The sequence below is a fragment of the Cervus elaphus genome, chromosome 4 (genome assembly GCF_910594005.1).
Source record: "Cervus elaphus chromosome 4, mCerEla1.1, whole genome shotgun sequence".
Taxonomy (NCBI): Eukaryota; Metazoa; Chordata; class Mammalia; order Artiodactyla; family Cervidae; genus Cervus; species Cervus elaphus.
In genome coordinates this window covers 49514766-49536983 of record NC_057818.1, presented here as the reverse complement: position 1 = coordinate 49536983, position 22218 = coordinate 49514766, and the positions used below count along the sequence as shown (strand labels likewise).

The 22218-nt window shown below is 55.6% G+C and overlaps 2 protein-coding genes across 5 annotated transcripts; both read left to right on the top strand.

Moving 5' to 3' along the window:
- The first annotated feature begins 460 nt into the window (after nt 1–460).
- Nucleotides 461–10883, top strand: FBL (fibrillarin). Its single transcript, XM_043899152.1, has 9 exons — nt 461–588; nt 5620–5793; nt 5883–5984; nt 6074–6168; nt 7138–7308; nt 8539–8671; nt 9676–9788; nt 10552–10697; nt 10780–10883. The coding sequence occupies exons 1-9, from the start codon at nt 579–581 to the stop codon at nt 10802–10804; spliced, it is 969 nt and encodes a 322-aa protein (XP_043755087.1). The 5' UTR covers nt 461–578; the 3' UTR covers nt 10805–10883.
- A 280-nt stretch (nt 10884–11163) lies between these two features.
- On the top strand, nt 11164–19593 carry DYRK1B (dual specificity tyrosine phosphorylation regulated kinase 1B). 4 transcript variants are annotated; one of them, XM_043899147.1, is made up of 12 exons: nt 11619–12090; nt 13345–13508; nt 14527–14646; nt 14737–14925; nt 15294–15441; nt 16334–16620; nt 17314–17460; nt 17547–17687; nt 17972–18007; nt 18092–18287; nt 18655–18761; nt 18857–19593. In XM_043899147.1, exons 1-12 carry the CDS (start codon nt 12015–12017, stop codon nt 19226–19228), a joined length of 1983 nt encoding a protein of 660 aa, XP_043755082.1. In that variant the 5' UTR covers nt 11619–12014; the 3' UTR covers nt 19229–19593. The 4 variants fall into 4 exon arrangements, with proteins under 4 accessions (XP_043755084.1, XP_043755082.1, XP_043755083.1 ...); XM_043899149.1 differs by lacking the exon at nt 11619–12090 and adding an exon at nt 11164–11319 and having other exon boundaries at nt 17972–18287; XM_043899148.1 differs by lacking the exon at nt 17972–18007 and having other exon boundaries at nt 11628–12090.
- The last annotated feature ends 2625 nt before the right edge of the window (nt 19594–22218 follow it).

The window sequence follows — 22218 nt, the reverse complement described above, 5'->3', positions numbered from 1 at the left end:
TGGGAATAGAGAAGAGAAGCAAAGGGCACAGCTCCTGCGAAAGTTTGAGGATGAGCCCTGACTACTCAGGCTTCCTGGTGGCTCAGACGTTTAAGAATCTGCCTGCGACGTGGGAGACCAGGGTTCCATCCCCGGTTCGCAAGGATCCTCTGGAGAAGGGAATGGCAACCAACTCCAGTATTCTTGCCTGGAGAATCCCACAGACAGAGGAGCCTGGTGGGCTGCAGTCAATGAGGTCGCAGAGTCGGACATGACTTAGGGACTACATTTTCACTTCCTGATTACTGGGGTGCTCGCACCTGTGAAAGGGAAGCGGGAAGCGTGTAGCGATCTCTGCCCAGGTCACGGTAGCGCCTAGGGCGCTCGAGGGGGCGGAGCCCTGAGAAGCTAAAAAATTCCCGCCCACAGTGGGCGCGCTGGGGGCGGGGCGGGGCTGCGGCTCCGAGGGGCGGGGCTGCGTGGTCGCGTCATGCAGTGTACGCCGTCGCGCGCCTGCGCTCCTTTCCACGTGCGTCAGCCCCAGTCGCGTGGAGCCCGGGAAGCCGCTGATACCTGAGGCGCGCAGCTCGGCGCTCGCTATGAAACCAGGTGCAGCCCGGGTTGGGGTCGGGGTCAGGGCTGGAACTCGGCGGGGAGCGGGGTGCCAGGCGGGAACAGAGGGGCGGGGTCTTGGCCTGGCTGGCAGGGGTTCTGAGCCCCGGATCCAGTCTCTCGTGAGGAAGGGTCCTGTTCCGGCCTCTCGTGGGGATGAGCGAACCTGAGCCTAGGGTTCGGGTTCCTGGTCTAGAGGTTTGTGACTGACTGACTCGTCAGAGGTCACGGTCGTGAGTCGAGGGTCTTGGGCGTAAAATTGGGGATGTCCTGAACTGGAATTCGTTTCATTGAGGCCGTCATTAGGGGGTCTTGGATATTGGGCCGCGGGCGGCAGTCGAGGGTGCTGCCCAGAATCTAGATCCAGGCATCGGGGGTCTTGGATCTCTGGGCGTGGGATTTGGAGATTTGGCCTCATCGCGAGGCGGAAGAGTCCCTGATCTTGGGCCCAGAGACTGGATCCTCTTAAGACCCCGTATCCTCCCCTGTCGCTGCCGCAGCTACAGTACTCTTGACTTCAAACCCAGCTTCTCGGAGAGAGCCGCATAGAGGAGTATTCTGACTTGATAGTCTGTGGACCTCTCTGGCCCACTTTCCCGCTCTCTACTCTCCCGAGGGGGGCGGATCCCTAAGCATGGAGTGGAGATCCGGAGCCTAGTGATTCTCAACTGCGGTGAGAAGTGAGGTGAAACTTCACACACTGAGTATAGAATTGTGGGGTGGGGGAGGGAGGTAATCACAGGGCGTGAGTGGCTTTATTCATTCCGATTTTACTGGAGATTCTGATGAGCCCTCCGCACCTCCCTCCTAGTGGAGTGAGGCGAGTCCCTGCTTTGACAGCAGAAGGGCCTCAGTTCAGAGTTTCAATCCTAACTATGCTTAACTCACTGTGTGACTTTGGGCAAGTCGCTTTACCTGTCTGAGCCTCAGTTATCTCATCAATAAAATGGCACCCAGTTCTAATTTAGTGAGAGCATGTTAAGAAAAAATAGCACATGGTGGTAATCCTTTTGCAATATATGTGTATTAGCTGAACAGGTTGTACACCCTAAACTTTAACATAGTTAGATTTTGTCTATTATACCTTGTATAGCACAGTGCTTGACGTATAATAGTATTGGCTCTAATTGTTATCTTTACCATTCTCATCAAGGGGAACAAAATTAGGGTCCTTTTCCCCAGATGTCTCAGCTCTTATAAATCAGGCTGATTTCCTTCCTCCTCCCCACAACTTGCTCCCCTGCAGTTGAGGAAATCTTCCACCGTGACAGAAAGGGTCTGTTTCTTAGTACAGATTTTCTTTTTTTCCTTCCTCCTTCCCCTTTGACCTGTGGAGAAATGGGGTCATCTGGTCTGGGGTAGTGGAATTTGTGGCTCCATGCCCCCTCCCAAGTTCCCTTTCCCTTCAGTGTTTGGGGATGTGCTGGTGAAGTGAGAAGTGCCGGGCGGTGTGCCTCCCACCTGAGACCCTGGCAAGCCCACAGGCACCCTGTGGTCTGATTGTCCCAGGAGTGGAGGCTACACCTTCTTCCCCACCCTGCCCTTACTGCGTTAGGATAAGAAGTTGTAGAAGTTGTCAGGGGTCTGCTCTTTAGCGAGGATTTTTATTTATTTATTTATTTTTGGCTGTGCTGGGTCTCCACTGGGACTTCTCAGGTGGCTCAGTGGTAAAGAATGCCTACAGTGCAGGAGACTCGAGACCGGTTTGATCCCTGGGTCGGGAAGATTCCCTAGAGTAGGAAATGGCAACCCACTCCAGTATTCTTGGTGGGAAAATTCCACGGACAGAGGAGCCTGCCGGGCTCTAGTCTGTGAGGTCACAAAGAATTGGACCGGACTGAGCACAGGTCTTCACTGTTGTTCGGACTTTCTCTAAGCACTGGCATAGTTGCCCCTCAGCAGATGTGGGATCTTTCCAGACCAGTGATCCAACTCATGTCCTCTGCATTGGTCGGTGGATTCTTAACCACTGGACCACCTGAGAAGTCCTTTAGCAAAGATTTTAGTCTGGTTGAGAGAGGAAGCCTTGGGGAGATTTCAAGCAAGGATATGATGGCAGTCAGACTTGACTATGACATTTGAAAGTATCCTTCTTGCTCTGTGTGAAAGATTTTAGGGGAACCAGAGTGAAAGAGCAGTAAGAAGTTGTTGCTGTCATCTACTTGGGGATGATGTGGCTCGGACCAGGGTGGTGGCAGTGGACCTAGTTGACAAATTGTCACCCTTTGGGGATATGGTTTGGAGATGGAGCCAATAGTTTGCATGTGGGCATGAGAGGGGTCAAGGACAATTCAGGGTTTTGGCGTATGTAACTGGAAGGGTCGGGTGCCAGTTTGGAGATGGGGAAGGCTGTGGCAGAAGAGAAGTTATTTAAAAAAAAGTATGTGCATGCGTATTTTTCTGAGGAGTGGGTACAGTCCATCTTTCTAAGAGCTCCAGGAACTGAAATGGACTAAGAGGTTTTGAGTATCGTGCATACTGTGCCCCATGCCATGCCCACACTTTCTGGGTCTTTGTTTTGTCACGACTGGGTTGAGGGTCTCTTCGGCGTGGTGGTTTCTCCCCTCAGTAGGAAGGAGAAGAGACTTGTTCCCCTGAGTTTGAATAAGGCAGTGTATTAAGCGATTTTTTGTGTGTTGTCGTTTAATCTTTACAATTCTACGAGGTGGGCACTGTGTTATTTTCCAGATCTCCTTTTTACGGGTGAACTTTTCAAGACACCCGCGAACCCTGTCTACTCCCTAGGGTCATGGATGGAATGGCCGTCTACCTGTGTTCAGTCCATGAGCTGCTTGAGGGGAGGGACCGGGGCTCTGGTCACCGTCCGATCACCTGCTTTCTGAATGAACAGAGAGGGTGCTTTCTTCCTGAGGCAGAACCCAGGGCTCTAAGAGTCATCAGTAAACAGCTCATTTAATTTTCATGGAGCCCATATTACTGCAGGATGCAGTGATGACCTAAACAACCATCCCTGTCCATTTGGAGTTGATTCCAGTGGGGGGAGTGGGGAAGAGGCAGTGATAATTGTTAAAATGCCATGTATGATAATTAGCAGGAAGAAAAAGAAAGCAGAGTAAAGGCCAGGTAGCCAGAGAAGGCTGGTCTGAGGAAGGAACATTTGGTCAGAGACTTGCGTGCAGTGGAGGGGGTGAGTCAGACAGTGTCCTCAGGACCCAGGCAGAGGGAACAGAAGATGTCAAGGGTGTCGAAGCTGGAAATGGAGTTTGTTCTTGGGGAGGAAGAACACAGGACCTAGCATAGAGTGTGGTCAGGAAAGTCAGCAAAGCCAGTGTGGTGATTCTCAGTCTGGGCCACACGTTAGAGTGACCTGAGGAACTTTAAAGTCCAATGCCCGGGCCCCCACCCCAGACAGTTACTCAGAATCGCTTGCATGGGGCAAGGGGGAGACCCATTGACTTAGGACTTTGGAAGCCCAAGAAAGGAATTGTGATTTCATTTAGAATGTGATGGAAAACCTTTGAAGGAGTTTGGGCAGGGGAATGGTGAGAGCCGATTGGCTGTTCTGAAAAGGTCAGTCACCAGCTGCTGTGTAGGCAGGAGACTGCAGAGGGAGCAGGAGACCAGAGGTCAGCAGCTCCCGGGTAGGAGTTTGAAACCAGCTCATTTTTAACACTTAAATTAGGACTAGCTCTTCAGAGTTGTCTGTTTTCATCTTTAACGCCATTAAGATGACTGAAGCCTCCGTGGGGACTTCCCTGGTAGTCCAGTGGTTAAGACTCAGAGCTCCCGAGGCAGGGGACTCGGGTTCGATCCCTGGTCTGGGAACTGAGATCCCACGTGGTGCATTGGGTGGCCAAAAAAAATTAAAGAAAGAGGAATGAAGCCTTCATAGGGTGGGAATATAACACACCTTTGCAAAAACTTCAGCAGGTTTAATATTGAATAGTTTACATCAGGGGAGGTCATTTGAAACCAGCATGGATTTTCACACAAATGATTGATAACTCCGTTTTTCTGAAAGTAGAGCAGAGCTTTAGAGGCCATTGCAGAGGTCAGATACTGTATCTGTGAGCACCAGGAGAAATCTGCTTCAGACATTGTTTTGGGCTCAGCAAACAATGTTTGCTGTCTCCCAAATTGATGAAAATCAGGTCTCTCTGAATTTTTTTTTTCCCTTTAAACTTGCCATCTTCTTGACAAACCCTAAGTAAACTGCTTATAAGCTGTTGCCCATCCATAAAGGACAATTTTTGGTTTTTGCTTCCCCCTCACTGCTCCCCCGCCAACACCAAGCTGGGGGAGACTTGTGTGTGTTTAGAAGCAGGGGGACCAGTTAGCAGGAAAAGATGGGGTGCCAAACGCGCCCCCCCCCGACCCCCCACCGATTTGGGGCTAGCACTTCTCTGGCATACACAAGGTCCCGAGTGGGAAAGCATGAAGCAGTTTCAGGGCCTGGGGGACCCTCCTGCCACAGCACATGGGCACACATGGCATACACTCTTCTTCAGACTAATCAATATTGGAAACAGAACAGATTCTGTGAATTGACTCCCCAGCTAAGGAAAGCAGAATATTAACAGTAATCTGCCTCTACCTATTTTCCTTTTCATCCTCACCCTATAGTTTCACCCTCCCCAGACCTGATACTCAGCTTCCCGTATACCACACCCTTTGTCTCCGTAAGGGGAGGGTGCATGGATCATCACCTGGACCAACACAACTAGTGCTGTTCAGTCTTGGTTGTGGCTGGACTTTCTAAAAAGGATGTTGTGTCAGACGTGGTTTTCTAGGGCTTGCTTTTTCACTTACTGGGATTGAGACTTCTGTCTGTCCTGTGTTGCTGTTAACCTTTTTTCTTTGATGGCTGTGAACGGTCCGAGTCTCATTCATCCCTTCTGCCGATGGACGTTCCGGTCAGTCCTGTTGGTTCTGCCGTGGACACGTGTGGGCATCTCTCCCGGTGTGCATGTGCACACATTTCTCTCCTGAGCAGAGTCCTTCGCTGTAGAAGTAACTTCTCAAACTCCATGGCCCCATTGATGATTCCTATTTCTGTTTCCATCACAGGGTTCAGCCCCCGCGGGGGCGGCTTCGGTGGCCGCGGTGGCTTTGGTGACCGCGGAGGTCGCGGCGGCGGCCGTGGAGGATTCGGCGGAGGCCGAGGAGGCTTCGGCGGGGGCCGAGGTCGTGGCGGAGGAGGCGGCTTCAGGGGCCGTGGACGAGGAGGAGGAGGAGGAAGAGGTGATGGACCGGGCTCTCCCTGGGCTGGGGGCTAGGGTGGGGAGGGAACCACCGTGGGGTTTTGCTCTCACCGTGTCTCTGCCTTGTAGGTGGCGGGTTCCAGTCTGGTGGCAACCGGGGTCGTGGTCGGGGAGGAAAGAAAGGAAACCCATCGGGGAAGAATGTGATGGTAGAGCCCCATCGACATGAGGGTGAGTGAGGAGGGCGGGGAGCCCGCCGGGGTTAGGAGTGGGGTGGTGCCCCGATGGGGTGTTGACCCCGCTCTGACCCCCTCCTCCAGGCGTCTTCATCTGTCGAGGAAAGGAAGATGCGCTGGTCACCAAGAACCTGGTCCCTGGGGAATCCGTTTACGGAGAGAAGAGAGTCTCGATTTCGGTGAGACCCCATGCCTGGCTAAGCCGCCAGGGCCACCAGCAGTCTGGTCTCCCTGCCCCCTCCTGTTCATCCTACATGAGACAGCCTGGGGATCATCTTAAGCTACAAGTCAGATCACAACGCTCCCCTCCCCAGACACCTCCATGACCCCACGCTGGCTTCAGGTTCAAGTCCTGGGTCCTCAGTGTGACTGGGGGGCCTGCACGTGCTGTCTCCCTCGCCCCCTAACCACATGTCTTCCAGCCACTCCCACAGCCTCCCCGCTCCCCCTGCCTGGAACACTGTCCCTCCCTACTCCAGGCAGGGCCGGTCCCGTGTCAGCACGAGCATCTCTGGTCTGCTGTCCCCTCATCTCCCTCATGAGCCCCCTTGCCCCGCCCTATCTGTCAGAAGCAGCCCTCATGACCTCTCTGCAGACTTCCCTGCTGCCTGGAACTCCCTTCCTCATTGACCTGAGTGAGCCGTCAGCTTCGGGCAGTTCCCCCTCCCGGGCTCTCCTGGCCGCCCCCTTCTCATCCCCACCTGCCCGCACCCTGCTCCCCGGACGTCACGCGCTCCTTCCTGGCTTGACCTTTCTCCTGAGCACGTGTCACTGCTCCCGTGCCGTGTGTGTCCATTCAGCGTGGCCTCACTCCTGGGGGCAAGGCCTTTGTCCCCTTCAGAGTGTCTGCCCAGTGCCTGAGCTCGGGGGCAGCACAGGCAGTGTTTGCAGAACCAACGCGGAGGTCTTGCCTTGCTGTTGTCTGGGATGATCTTGTCTTTATTGTTCCTGTCGCTGCCCCTTCTCCCTGAGTCAGGAACCCCCACGAGAGCGCAGGCCTGCCTGTTGTGGTCAGAGATGCATATACTCATTTGTTTCTCGTACAATGACTGGGCGTCCAGTCCCTTTTGAGGGCCTGACAGTTAAGAGCCGTGGGGTCTTGCAGAAGAGCCTGGCACTGACTTCCATCCGCATCTCTCCGGGTGCAGGAGGGAGATGACAAAATTGAATACCGTGCCTGGAACCCCTTCCGTTCCAAGCTGGCAGCTGCGATCCTGGGCGGGGTGGACCAGATCCACATCAAGCCAGGGGCCAAGGTGCTCTACCTCGGGGCTGCCTCAGGCACCACCGTCTCCCACGTCTCTGATATCGTCGGCCCGGTGAGTAGACGGAGGGACAGGAAGAAGTGGGAGGGAGGGAAAGTTCCCCTCCCCTGCCTGGACGCAGAGGCCCTGGCTGCCTCCCTGCACCAAGGGGCTTGGAGCCAGGCCCTTCCTGGTCACCATGCCTGTGCGTGAAAGGAGTGCTTGAACCACATGGTCTCCAGAGCTCTGTTCAGCCTCACACCTGAGTTCTTGGCCTGGAGCGAAGGGGCTTGGGTGTCGGGGTAACCAATGTTGGGGGGGCCAGAGCCGAGAGTACATTTGATTTGATTGCTACCCCTCTGGGACTTCACTAGTTAAGCGTGGTTAAGACTCCACACTTCCACTGCAGAGGGTGCAGGTTCCATCCCTGGTTATGGAACTAAGATCCTGTATGCCATGTGGTGCAGCCAAAAAAAAGATACCCCTCAAATCTGGGCTTCTGGTTTCTCTAAACAGGAGATTGTCAGTTTGGGGGCCTATGCTTCCGTGTGGCTGGGCAGCCTCCCTGTTGAGAGGGCACCCAGACATCTCACTTCATGATTCCTCACTTGGCTATGAGGCTAGAGGGTGTATAATTTAATGGTTAAAAACCCCAGACTCTGGTGCAGGCTTTTAACAGTGAAGTGGCTTTTAGCAGGTACTTACTCTCTCTGAGCCTCAGTGTGCCCCTCTGGAAAATGGGTGATTGTGATGATAAATGAATTAAACCCTGTAACGTGCCTAGAGCAGTGTCTGGCCCGGTGCAGGTATTCTTAGCTGTTATGTCATCTCTATGCCCTAGCTTTCTCATTTTAAGCCTGAACTGGGGGCCTGGGCTATCAGATCAGACAAAGTAGGATAAAATAACCTCGGACCTATTCATCTGTAAAATGATAACAAGGGCTTCCCAGGTGCTTCTAGCGGTAAAGAACTCACCTGCCAATGCAGGAGATGCAAGAGACATGGGTTCAATCCCTGGGTTGGAAAGATCCTCCAGAAGGGCATGGCAACCCACTCCAGTATTCTTGCCTGGAGAATCCTATGGACAGAGGAGTCTGGCAGGCTACAGTCAGTGGGGTCACAAAGAGTCAGACAGGACTGAAGCGACTTAGTATGCACACACACATCATGATAACAGGTCATTAAATGGTAATGTTTTGATTTGGGAATTTGAAGAGCTGCATGCGGTATATAGGCCAGAGTAGGCACTCCATACAGGAGGACTAGTTATCATTGTTATTTTTGTTTGACTTTGATGTCTTCTAGGACGGTCTGGTCTATGCAGTTGAGTTCTCCCACCGTTCTGGCCGTGACCTCATTAACTTGGCCAAGAAGCGGACCAATATTATTCCTGTCATTGAAGATGCTCGGCACCCGCACAAATACCGCATGCTCATCGGTGAGGGGTCTAGGGTTGGCTTGGGAGAGGGGAAGGTGTGAGACAGGCCACTCCAGGTGTCCTCGAGGAGGCCCCCGGAGCCCTGATTTGGATGGAATTGGAGTGGATGAACAGGTTGAGTCTGCAGAAATGCAAATGGTCTGGGGAGCCAGGTGAGGTGGAGGTGGTGGTCCCGCTTCAGGGACCCAGCTATCTGGGTCCTTGGGCCAACCTCTTTCCCTCTAATCTCCTGACACTCCCACCTCCTACCAAGTACTTCCTGCCTGCCTGGCTCCAAAACCCAGTATCTTTTATGCTACCCCTCACTTAGGCATAAAAACCTTCTTCAGAGGTCCTCATCAGCATCATCTGGTGAGATCATAACCCAGAAAGCACACCTAGAGGGACCCATTGTGAATATTAATAACTTTGGTTTTTTAAAAAAAGTTCAGAAACATAGTATGAAAATTGAGCACCTGTAAAGTACCCCCAGAGGTAGCTGATCTGAACAATTTGATGTCGACTTTTCCTGATTTTAAAAAAGTCATGCACCATATTTTCATTTTTTTAAGTTTTTCTTCCTGAGTTTTTTTTCCCTGTGCATTCATACCCTACCTCTGTCCTGCAACTTGTTTTCATTTCACAATCCTGCAGACGCTATTGCCTGTAAGTGCTCGCCTTTACTTGCCTTTTTGATGACGTGTCTGTCTCCCCCCCCAGACCCGGGAGCGTCTCGAGGGCAGGGTCCGGGTCTGACTCGTCTCTGTGTCCCCCACGCCCGGCCCGGGGCTGGCCACAGAGTAGGTGGCAATATGGTTTACAAGAGGAATGAATGATTGGTGTAACTGTGGGCTTTGGACCCATCTTGGGGGCACTGTGGAGGGTGGGGGATCATTGTGGGGGGAGGTGAGACTGGAGGCAGGGAAGACTGCCAGGAACCTGCTGGTGTCGGGGCTCAGGCCCCATGGGAGGAGCTGGGAAGATTGAGTGGGTCCAGCTTTTAACTGCTACTTCTTTCTCCCTAGCAATGGTGGATGTGATCTTTGCCGACGTGGCCCAGCCAGACCAGACCCGGATTGTAGCCCTGAATGCCCACACCTTCCTGCGTAACGGAGGACACTTTGTGATTTCCATTAAGGTGTGGAGCTTGGAGGAGTCTATGGGGTGGCGATATCTTCTTGGTTTGTAACTACCAAGCAGTCGGTCAAAACAACCCTGATTAAGTGTATTCTCAGCTCCCTGTAAGCCACCCAATTGAATAGAACATAATGAAAAATGTCTACAAAACTGAAAACCATAGAATTTAAGGAGGCAATAGACTATAGTGGTTGAGTGCATGATCACTGAGTCTGAGTATCTGAGTTTGGATTCCAGCTTGCTGTGTCTTTGGCAAGTTACCTAACCTATATGCCTGTTTCTTCACTTGTAAAATAGCAGTATTAGTCCTCTTTTAGTGTTGATGTAAGGACTACACTTCTCAGTATATGTGGAATCTTTAGAACAGAACCTGGTATAAAACAAACAACAGATAAATGCTAAGTGCATCTTTAAAAAGTTTGTCTTCTTCTGAATTCAGAGGCATGTCCAGTACTTCAACCAGATTTCCCATTCTCTTTTGCTGCGTTTGTTTTTGGAATTCTCAGCTGCATAATTCCTAAAGAAAAGGAAGGAGGAAGGAAAAAAAAATGTAAAATTTAAACACTAGCTTTTAGATAAATAGGGTTCTGTTGAAGGATTTCTGTTCCAAATCCAAACCAAATCGAAAACTTCTCTAACAAAGTCTTTCCGTACATTTCCAAAGCCTAGTCTCCAATAAAAACAAATTCTGCTGGTTTAAAGAAGCACAAAAAGGGGGGAATATCCCAAAGCTTGCCTCAGACTTCAAATCCTCTCTTTTGCAGGCTAACTGCATTGACTCCACAGCCTCCGCCGAGGCCGTCTTTGCCTCTGAAGTGAAAAAGATGCAGCAGGAGAACATGAAGCCCCAGGAGCAGCTGACCCTAGAGCCGTACGAGAGAGACCACGCCGTGGTCGTGGGCGTGTACAGGTGAGCGCGGGGCCCCATCAGCGCTTGTTACGAGTGCTCCAAAGTGGCGACGGGCTCTTCTAAGTCCACTTTCTTCTCTCAGGCCACCTCCCAAAGTGAAGAACTGAAGCCCAGCGCCATCTGGATCGCCAGAGAATGTGTTGCTACTGTTACACGTTTGTTTTTCTATTAAAAGACTCATCAGTCGCTCCGTTTGCCGCTGATTGCTTGACGACGTCTATTTACAGGGCGCTCGCCCGCTTGGTCCACCGGTGTGGTGGTGGGGGCGAGCGTTCCCACCCGGTCGCACTGCGCACGCTCCTCGCTTAGCTGCCTCCTGCGCAGCCGTAACTCGGACTTCGGCGCTTGGGCGGGGTCGTTAGCTCACTGCGCATGGGTCCCAGTAAGGTCCTCTGAGCGCAGCCGCGGAGCGCTGCCCTGGGTCACGTGAGGGGAAACAGCTTGGGGGGTGGGGGCGGAGTCCGGGGCGGGGGGGCCGGTTTGTTGTGGTCGCCATTTTGCTGGTTGCATTACTGGGTAATCGGGGCCCTGGCTCGCTGCGCTCGCCGGATAGCTTCATCCTGTAGGCAGGACTGAGCTCGGGCTTCCCGAGCAGCTTGAGTTCCCTTGCCCGCGCCCTCAGGTAAGGACGCGGCTCCGGTGGGTCAGCACGCGCTCTCGGGGAGGGAGGGTAGTCTGGGACCCGCCCTGCCTGCGTCGCCGCGAGATTTAGCACGAGGCCGAAGGAGGAGAGAAGGGGGGCGGCGGGCAGGTGCAGGCCTTGCCTGGCTATTCATAGTCGGATTCCTGGAAGGGGCCGAGCCGGAGGGAGCAGTCTTAGGAGGGGGTAGCGGGGCCTCGCTCCCGCCCTTTGTTTGGGCTCGGCTCCGCCGGCCGCATCGTCGTCGCCTAGCAACCGCTGTCCTGCGCTGTGATTGGTTGCTCTCTTGGCAGCAACGACCAATGGCACGGTTGTTGCCATGGTAGGTGTGGACTGCCAAGTTCAGTCCGGCCCCGCCCGCCTGGGCTCCTCTGGCCGGGGCTGGCCTCCAGGGTCGGGGGCGGGACGCCGGGGTCCCCTGGGGCGGGTGGCTGCGCTGGGCGGGGCCGGCGGGGCGAGGGTTAACCCGCCCCTCCCCCGTCCACCTGCTTTCCCCTTCCCCCGCGTGCCCCGGGCTGACCCTAGTTTCCTTCTCTCCCCGCCCCTGGCGGCGGCGGCTGCTGCCTGCTGTTGTCACCCACCGGGCCGCCTGTCCCGCTTGCCCTCCCCGCCGCGGGGCTTGCCTGGCCGGCCGGGCCGGGACAGGCGGCTGTCTCCTCACCACAGCCACCACCGCCATGCTGGCCGCTCGCCCACCCAACTGGGGGCCCCATCGCGCTCCAGCCCCCCGTGGGCGCGCCAGCCCTCACCCGGGTATGGGGTGGAGGCTGGGAGAGAGGGTCCTGTTGTGGGAGGGCCCCGGGGCAGAGATTGTTTAGTGGGGAAGCTCCAAGAGAGAGGAGGGATCGTGGAATGGCAGAGCTTGGCATGGGAGAAAGGATTGACGGGGAGAAGGCCCGGGGGGAGAGGAGTTTGGTGTGGAAGATACTTTTGAAGGGGAAAACTCTGTGATATTTGGCGAATTTGGCTCTGGGGGACTTCTAGGAATGGGCACAGCTGTGGATTGACCCTGGTGTGAAGGAGTAACTGGAGAAAGGGCCCTGACAGGAATATTGGTTAGGGAGGGTGGGGGTAGGATCCATGGTAGGGGAGAGGACGATCCACTCTAAACCGCGGACAGAAACGCCTCCCCCTTGCTTCCCAAAGGAGTGGCCCTAGTGGGGGAGGAGGGAGCCGCTTGGAGTAATGTGGAGAAGGGCCTTGGTGTAGCATGCGGGAACTAGAATATGGTTTGGGAAATCACTGGAAGGGTGGTCCCTGATGTGGGAGGAAATGATAGGAAGAGGTCTTGGCACCGCATGGGGAGGGTCCCCTGAGGGTGTTCCCTGATGGGGGAGAATGCCTTGGGGTTAGGACTCTGTTATAAAGGGGTCCTCAGATAACCTTGGTGTGGTTGGGAGCTCCCTGAGGACCCTGATGTGCTTTTAGGGGCCTGCAGAGGAGTCTGCTGTGATTTGGAGGGGGCTGGAAGACTCCCTTGTGGTTTGGGAGGGAACCTAGAGTTCCCTGGATTGGGGACCTACTGGGAGGGGTAGACCTTGAAGTGGAGGGACCGTCGTGTGGTAAGACAAGGTCCTGAGGCTCAGAGAAGACTACAGGAGGGGCCCTGAGGAGAGCCATAAGTAGCAGTGGGGAGGAAAGCATGGACCCAACTCTCTATGCTGTCTGTGGTTTCTCTCTTCTCTTCCTGCCCCCAATTATTCATGTCTTTCTGTCCTTTCCTGTCACGGCTCACATCCTTGCCTGGCTCCCAATTGTTCCCTTTCCTGGGTTCTTCTCCGCATGCCGCCTACTTCATGTATTTGGTAATCATTTTACTGGGGGACTCTGCTGTGCCCCCCCCACCACCACCCTCTCTGTCCGCTCCTCACTGCCACCTGTTGATCTCTTGTACCCTTTTCTCCTTGCTCTGTGCCCCGCCTTCTCTCTCTCGTCCACCTCTTTCCCGCTTGGCACTGGCCAACATATCCCCTTGTTCCATGTCCCCCCCACCCTGCCCCCTCTCAGGTCTCAGCGGCGGTGGCAGCCGAGGTGCAGGATGCGAGAAGGCGCCCCCCGGCCGGGCTCCCGCTCCAGGCCTCGCTCCCCTGCGGCCCTCTGAGCCCACCATGGCTGTCCCACCGGGCCATGGTCCCTTCTCTGGCTTCCCGGGGCCCCAGGAGCACACGCAGGTACGCGTTCAGCTGGCTCCTCACCTGCTTGGGGAAGGGGGAGGCTGGGATAGAAGGGTCTTGGGGCCAAAAAAGATGATTTGGTTGCCCGGGACAGTCAGCCGGGCGTGAAGGGCGCCATGGGAGTGGAAGATAGAGAGGAGTCGCTGGAAGAGTCAGGATTTGGAGAGCCTGGGTTCCCATCCAGGCATTAGTTATATTTCCTTAGGTTCCCCATGTTTCGGTTCCCTGTTCTGTCAAGTGAGACCTGATACCTACCTCACAGGGTTGTTGTGAGGATTAAACAGGTTCATGAAATGCAATTGGAAATGGCTGAGAACAGTGCCGGGCACATAGTAAACACTCAATAAATATTTATTAAGAAAAAAAAATCCAAAGTGAAAGATCTGGAGGGGTTAAAAGGGAAGAAGCTTGAGCCTGAAGGATTTTGGAGCCAGCAGGGCCTGGGGGTGCAGGGTTAAGACCTTCAAGGGTAGACTGAAGACCCTAAGCTGTAGAGCTTGAAACAGGATGGAGTACGAGGATCCAGGCTCCTCAGGGTGAAAAACTGGGCAGAGAGACACGGTGGGGTGCAGGGTGGGGGTGGGAAGGCCCCAAAGGGTGAGAATAAGGCACAATAGGGAGCCTCTCTGGGAGGGATTCCCAGGATGGATGGTCTCCAGTGAAGGATAGGGAGGGTCAGGGCCCAGGTTTTCGACCTCTCCCACTGAGGTTTAGAAAAGAATCAAGGTGTGTGATGAAAAGTCAGGGGTAAATCATTGACTTCTTGATTCACTCAGCAAATTTCTCATGAATACCCACTATGTGCGAGGTCCCTGCTCCTGGCTTGGGAGAGGAAGCAAGAACAAGATAAAGTCTCTGTCTTTTGGGAGTTGTTCTAGTGGGGTTGTCAGACAGTGACCAGATAAATAACCCGTGTGGTAATGGTGAGCCATCAGCCCTCAGAGTTCGCCCCCTCGAGGTAGCGGTGGAGGCCCTCCCTGAGTGCCCAGTGACCCGTCACCCTGCCTGTCCCCAGGTGCTGCCGGAAGTACGGCTCCTGCCGCGGAGGCTGCCCCTGGCCTTCCGAGACGCGACCTCGGCCCCGCTGCGTAAGCTCTCCGTGGACCTCATCAAGACCTACAAGCACATCAATGAGGTGGGTAGAGGAGCAGGGATACAGGCTGGGCGCAGAGGGGTCCTGACAACCTGTCACTCACCATTCCCCGTCTCCCGGCCGGCCGGGCAGGTGTACTATGCGAAGAAGAAGCGGCGGGCCCAGCAGGCGCCACCTCAGGACTCGAGCACCAAGAAGGAGAAAAAGGTCCTGAACCACGGTTATGACGATGACAACCACGACTACATCGTGCGCAGCGGCGAGCGCTGGCTGGAGCGCTATGAGATTGACTCGCTCATTGGCAAAGGCTCCTTTGGCCAGGTGCGGGATGTCCCTCACCCGACCCTGATCCAGGGGTTGGGAGGTACGGGCACCCACTGGTATTGACCCCCACAGCCAGTGGGTTCAGTGGCTTCAAGCTCCGTGCTGGCCACTTGCCCAGCAAAGTCACTTGGTTACCTGTGCCTTAGTTTCCTTTTCTATAAAATAGTGTGAACAACAGGACTCCCCACATAAGTTTGTGTCCCATGTTTACACTAGTGTCTGACTGTTGGTGAGCACTCCAGTTTTGAATGAGTAGTATTACTGGTGGTGATATCGGTGGGTGTCCTTTCTGGAGAGAGGGGTGGTCCCTGGCTCTGTTCCCTGTGCCCCCATTCCCTCACTTTGTGATGGGCTTGTGATCACAGGTGGTGAAGGCCTATGACCATCAGACCCAGGAGCTGGTGGCCATCAAGATCATCAAGAACAAGAAAGCCTTCCTGAACCAGGCCCAGATTGAGCTGCGGCTGCTGGAGTTGATGAACCAGCACGACACAGAGATGAAGTACTACATAGGTGAGGCCTGGGGCAGGGCTGCTCGGGATGCCCCCCCCACCCCCAGCCTCGGTCCGGGCAGGGGCTGGGGTCTTCAGGGCAGGGTTGCCACTTTGACAGTATCCTGTTCACATGGGAATGCTGGTCAGTTTATTGAGTGCTCACTAAGGGGTCAGGCTCCATTGTAAGAACTTTACACACATTAACTTGTTGAACCCTCATCACAGATTACCCACAGTTTGGAGATGAAAAAACAGAGGCAGTTAGGTGGCATCACTTGCAGCAGGTCACGGTGTTTGTGCTCAACAGAGCTATCATTTGACCAGGCAGTGACCTCCAGAGCCTTACTCTGTGTGCATCTTTGTCCACTTTCCCATACTGATTCCTCTTAGAAAAATCAAGCACATTGAAGGAGTGTGTTTCTTTTAAAGGGAAAATACACATCCTTAGGTAAATGGAAAGAGAGTATACCCCTTGTCACAAAAATAAACAACTGAGACTACAAACAGTGTTATAAAATGAAATGAGGACGTGTGGGATGGTGTTAAAAACCCATCAGCAGCAAATAGAAACTTTCTCTTTGGTTTAATCACAAAGTCTGACAGAGATTTGAAAAGAGGTTAACTTCCTGTAAATGTAATTGGGGACATATGAAACGTTCTGATCAGTAGCCAGTAGAGAATCCCATGGACAGAGGAGCCTGGTGGGCTACAGTACACAGGGTCGCAAAGAGTCGGACACGACTGAAGCGACTTAGCACGCATGCACCCAGCACGCAGAGCACACTCCAGTTTATCTGTGCTCGAGAAGCAGACAGATCCGACGCCAGCCTCTCTGTGTGGCTGCCGGCCGCCGGCCCTCGCAGAGCCTCAGTTTCTTCTTGCTCGGCCCGTGTCCGCCCCCTTCCCGGCAGTGCACCTGAAGCGGCACTTCATGTTCCGGAACCACCTGTGCCTGGTGTTCGAGCTGCTCTCCTACAACCTGTACGACCTCCTGCGCAACACGCACTTCCGCGGCGTCTCGCTCAACCTGACGCGGAAGCTGGCGCAGCAGCTCTGCACGGCGCTGCTCTTCCTGGCCACGCCCGAGCTCAGCATCATCCACTGCGACCTCAAGCCCGAGAACATCCTGCTCTGCAACCCCAAGCGCAGCGCCATCAAGATCGTGGACTTCGGCAGCTCCTGCCAGCTCGGCCAGCGGGTGCGGCCCGGCCCCGGGGGCGGGGCTCGGGGTGGGTGTGGCCCGGCTGTGGGCGGGGCCGACTGGCGGCCTGGGTCCGCGGGGCGAGGCGAGGCTAGGCGGGGATAGCCTTGTCACGTGCATCCTGAAGAGGCCGATACCTGAGCGACGGTGCTTGGGATGGGGCCAAGAGAGGGAGAGGGCCACCGGGTGTACTGCCCGAAGGAGAGGGGAGAGCGGAGCCTGAAGGGACAGGGCCAGTTTAGAGACTCCCAGATTGGGGAAGGGGTAGGCAGAGGGGCAGTTGGGTGCCTGTGAGCCTGAAAGGCTGTGGGGCTCTACAAAGTTTAGTTTACCCTGTGCTCTTAAAGCTGGGGATGGGAGGGGCGAGGCTCTTTAACTTTGCAGCTAAGATGATGCTGGTAGAGGTTTGAAAAGGGTCTAGTTTGGGAGGGTGGGAAGGGCCTAGGTTTGCCGGCTGCCAGCCTCTAGTGACCTAGAGGGGCTCAGGACCAGACTAGGCCAGCAGAGCGCCCTGAAGCCGATGAGGACGATAGTGGTGGTAATTCCAGGAAGCTGGTGCTGATAACATGAGGGTTTGGCGACCCCCGTCCCAAGTGTTGGGAGCTCGCTCTCAGTCGGCCCTCCTAGCTTTGGGGCTGTTCTCTTAGCAGAGGCTGGGACCTCTGATGGTTGCCCTCTCCCCTCCTCCAGATCTACCAGTACATCCAGAGCCGTTTCTACCGTTCGCCCGAGGTGCTCCTGGGCACTCCCTACGACCTGGCCATTGACATGTGGTCCCTGGGCTGCATCCTGGTGGAGATGCACACTGGAGAGCCCCTCTTCAGCGGCTCCAATGAGGTGTGCTCCCGAGGAGGGGGTGTGCTCCCGAGGAGGGGGTGGAGGCCCGGCCGGCCCAGTGACCCTGACGGCCCGCCTGCTCTCAGGTGGACCAGATGAACCGGATCGTGGAGGTGCTGGGTATCCCACCAGCCCCCATGCTGGACCAGGCGCCCAAGGCTCGAAAGTACTTTGAGCGGCTGCCTGGGGGCGGCTGGACCCTACGAAGGACAAAGGAACTCAGGAAGGTGCGGCCCCCGCCCCACGCCGCTCCTCCTACCCCGGCGGCCCCTCACTCTCTCACACTTGGGGCTCCCTCCTCCGTCTCCCTGCTTCCTCCCCGTGTCTTTCCCTGTCTGTCCTTTCCTTCCTCCCCCCCACCCCCTGTCTCCTATTACCCACCGCACAGCTCTTCTTAGCTTCTCTCTTTCCACTTTCTCTCTCGTGCCTCTGTTTCCCCGTGTGTGTCTCCCTGCCCCTCCTGCCCACTGACGGCCACTCTCTTGCCCCCCCTCCCACCTCCCCCTGCCAGGATTACCAGGGCCCCGGGACACGGCGGCTGCAGGAGGTGCTGGGCGTGCAGACGGGCGGGCCCGGGGGCCGGCGGGCGGGGGAGCCGGGCCACAGCCCCGCCGACTACCTCCGCTTCCAGGACCTGGTGCTGCGCATGCTGGAGTATGAGCCCGCCGCCCGCATCAGCCCGCTGGGGGCGCTGCAGCACGGCTTCTTCCGCCGCACGGCTGATGAGGCCACCAACACGGGCCCGGCGGGCAGCAGTGCCTCCACCTCGCCCGCACCCCTCGACACCTGCCCCTCCTCCAGCACCGCCAGCTCCATCTCCAGCTCCGGTGGGTGCTCAGTGCGGGACGAGGGGTTGGGTAGCTCTGATCGGCGGGTGTGGGGCAGGGGTGGGGGTGGGGGAATAGCTTTATCACTGGGCCTTGGCCTAGAGCTCTGAAACTATGAGATCCTGAACTCCACAGTGGGTGGAGCAGGGGAGCTCAGACGATCCCTGAGCGTCTCTCTGAGCTTGGGCTCAGATCTCTAAAACTTGTATTGACTTTTTGACACCCAACTGAACCCTGACGCCTAATCTCACTTGTGTCTGATCCTTTGAATGGGCCTGGGCCATGAACAAGATTCAGCCGCCTGAAGACCAGCACCACCCCCCCTCCTTTCCTTGCTAAGGCCTCTCTTCTTCCTTGGCACTTCCAGGAGGCTCCAGTGGCTCCTCCAGTGACAACAGGACCTACCGCTATAGCAACCGATATTGTGGGGGCCCTGGGCCCCCCATCACTGACTGTGAGATGAACAGCCCCCAGGTAATGGGGTCTTGGGGACTTAGGAGGAGGGTGGTGGGCTGTCTGGGGCTTCAGAACCCAGGTCTCCATCACCCACCGTTGCTTTGCTCCTTTAGGTCCCGCCCTCCCAGCCGCTGCGCCCCTGGGCCGGGGGGGATGTGCCCCACAAGACACATCAGGCCCCTGCCTCTGCCTCGTCACTGCCGGGGGCTGGAGCCCAGTTACCCCCCCAACCCCGATGCCTTGGTCGTCCCCCATCACCAACCTCACCACCACCCCCGGAGCTGATGGATGTGAGCCTGGTGGGCGGGCCCCCAGACTGCTCCCCACCTCACCCGGCACCCGCCCCCCAGCACCCGGCTGCCTCAGCCCTCCGGACTCGGATGACGGGGGGTCGTCCACCCCTCCCACCCCCCGATGACCCCGCCACCCTGGGGCCTCGCTTGGGCCTCCGTGGTGTACCCCAGAGCACGGCAGCCAGCTCATGACCCTGCCCCCTCCCTGGGGCCCCTCCTGAAGCCATACCCCCCCATCCGGGGGCCCTGGGCTCCCATCCTCATCTCTCCCCTTGACTGGAATTGCTGCTACCCAGCCGGGGCGGGTGAGGCCTGCACTGATCGGGGCCTGGGGCAAGGGTTCAAGGAGAGGGGTTGAGGCTCACCTCCCCACTAAGGACTGGACCCTTGGCCCCCCCTCTCCCCTTGTTTTCTATTTATTGTACCAAAGACAGTGGTGGTCCAGTGGGGTGGGGGGAGACCCCCCTCACCCCAGGGCCCTAGGAGGGGTGGGGGCAGGTAGGGGGAGATGGCCTTGCTCCTCCTTGCTGTACCCCCCAGTAAAGAGCTTTCTCACATGCCCGCCTGAGCGTTTGCAGGCCCTTGGCTCCCCTCACCCCGCCCTCAGAGTCATGGGGAACGGTGTTTGGGGAAGGGGTGCTGGCAGAGCCTTGTGGTTGGGGTGAGGCCCGGGTCCCTGGGGGAGTTACGGCACACATATGGGGTTGTAGGAGGCATGGGGTTGTGGAATCTTAGACAGCGATCCTGGATATATGCTCCTAGCCCTCACTGGCCTTTTCTCGGATAAACTGAGACCTTGAAAGGTAAAGGGCCAGCTGTCTATGGGGAACATCAGATTGTCCTGATAAGCCAGGGTTTGCACAGAGTCTGCACAGGCGTGGCTCATTCTGCCAGGCGTTCAGAAGGTGCTGAGTTTATGTAGCAGGCCTTATTGGTGCCATCTGGGGGATGGCAGGCAGCAATGGGAACAGAATTTACATTCCTCCCACCCCCCACCCCATTCACACACGCACACGTCTTGTCTCACTCTTTGGAATCAGTGCTGAGCAAAATGTTTTAGATTCTCAGGCAAAAAGAAATTACCGGGGTTCCAGGTAAGTGGGCCTGTTTCCATGGTAATTTGGAAATTTCTGTCCCCCAACCGGCCAATCAAGAGCCGCCAGGTTCAAAGGCTACTGGTGCGCGGCGCTTTCTGGGAAATGGCGTTCTTGGCACTCCTTTTTCCCGGTTTTCGTTGCTGAACTACAGAGCCCAGAGTTCTTTTCGCTCACGCGCTTAGCGGCTTCCCAGGCAGCCACTCGGCAGTCACAGACATCCAGGGCCCGGATGCTGGAGGCGGGCTGTAGAGGAGGAGAAGGCAGTGATTGGGTGGTTTAGGCCAGACTCTCCGGAGCATTGAGTTCTCCAGTCTTGCGGCAGGTGGGTTGCGCGCTGTGCTGGGAGAGCATGCAAGTTAGGCGTTCGTGATCTCGGAGCAGGAGGTAAGCGGGGAGGCCCGAAGTTGCCCCACAATATGGGGCATTGCTGGCCGCTCTGTTGGGTGCGGCTCGCGGGAAGCCCCAGTCGGTAGGAGAGACGGGCAAGAGCCCCCTTATGGATCTGAATGTGTTCGCTAACGGAAGCCGCTTGGAACGTGGAGAAAACCCGGTCCAGCACCGGTAGGGAAACCTTCCTGGGGGAGGAGGTGCTGTCTGAACTGAGACCTGAAAACGGAGGAATGTTTGGGGGTGGTGGTGGTGCGGCGGAATGGCTTGCGCGAAGGCGGTGAGAAACAGATGTGTGAATGAATCGCAGGTGATTCGTGTTAGTGGAAATCTTATTGAAAAGGGCTGTGTGAATTAGGTCGTGGAGGATTTTGTTGGCTCTTTAGGGAGCTTGGACTTTGTCCTGAGGGCAGTGGGGAACCTCGGGGTAATTTCCAGAAGGGAAGGGACCCAATTTGCTGCCAACTGCCAGAAGAGATTGACGGGAAAGACTAGGGTCTGGGAGCCCAGGATGGCAGCCGTGGTGTCCTAGGCAAAGAGATGCCAGGATTGTACCATGACAGGGCCCTTGGATGGGAGGGGAGGATGGATGTGGGTGGAGGAGACTTCCAGAAGGCTGAGTTCACAGGCTGTGTGGGAGAGGGATCTCTCTAGCACTGTAGAACAGATTTTGGCATACCAAAAATGCTTTAAAAAAAAAAAAAGTATTTTTTGAATGAATGGCCATAGGAAGGAGGTACTACTATGATCTCCCTTTTGCAAATGAGGTTACTGACGGTAGAAAAAACTAACTTCCCAAGATAGGGTTTCCCTGGTAGCTCAGCTGATAAAGAATCTACCTGCAATGTAGGAGACCCGGGTTCGATTCCTGGGTCGGGAAGTTCCCCTGGAGAAGGGATCAGCTACCCACTCCAGTATTCTCGGGCTTCCCTGGTGGCTCAGACAGCAAAGAATCTGCCCGCAATGCGGGAGACCTGGCTTCGATCCCTGGGTTGGGAAGGAGGGCATGGCAAGCTACTCCAGCATTCTTGCCAGGAGAATCCTCATGAACAGCGATATGGTCCATGGGGTCGCAAAGAGTTGGACATGACTGAGCAACTAAGGACAGCCCGAGATGACGTGGCCAGGAAGCAGAGGGCTGAGGGTCTGAGCAAGGCGCACGATGAGCCTCAGGACGTCATAGCAGTCAGACCATCTAAGTCCTGAAGGGAACCTGTGATGAGCATAGAAACCTACCCAGAACCTCTCCCCTGACCTGTTGACTGACTGCCAGCATACCTCTTCTTTAATATCTAAAGATGCTGAAATCCTGGTCTTTTCCCCAAAACGTATTTCTCCCACATTCTCATTAAATGTCGGCTCCATCCTTGTAGTTATTCAGATCAAAAGCTTTGGAGTTGTCCTCGACTCCCCTCTTTGTCTTATACCCTTGTCCCGTCTATCAGCAAATACCCTCAAAGTATATTCAGAACCTGACCATTTCTTCCCACCTCCACTCCTGTCACCCTGGCCCTGTCCACACTCATCTCCTGCCTAGACCATCAGTGGTCTCCTTGCTCCCCACTGTCTGTTTCTCACTTGCAGCCAAAACGACATTCTGAAAGCCTGCATCTGGTCCATCTGGTCACATCCCCCCGCCCCCCCCCCCCCCCCAACCCCTTGATTCCGTGTGGCTCCATCTCACAGAAGGTAGAAATC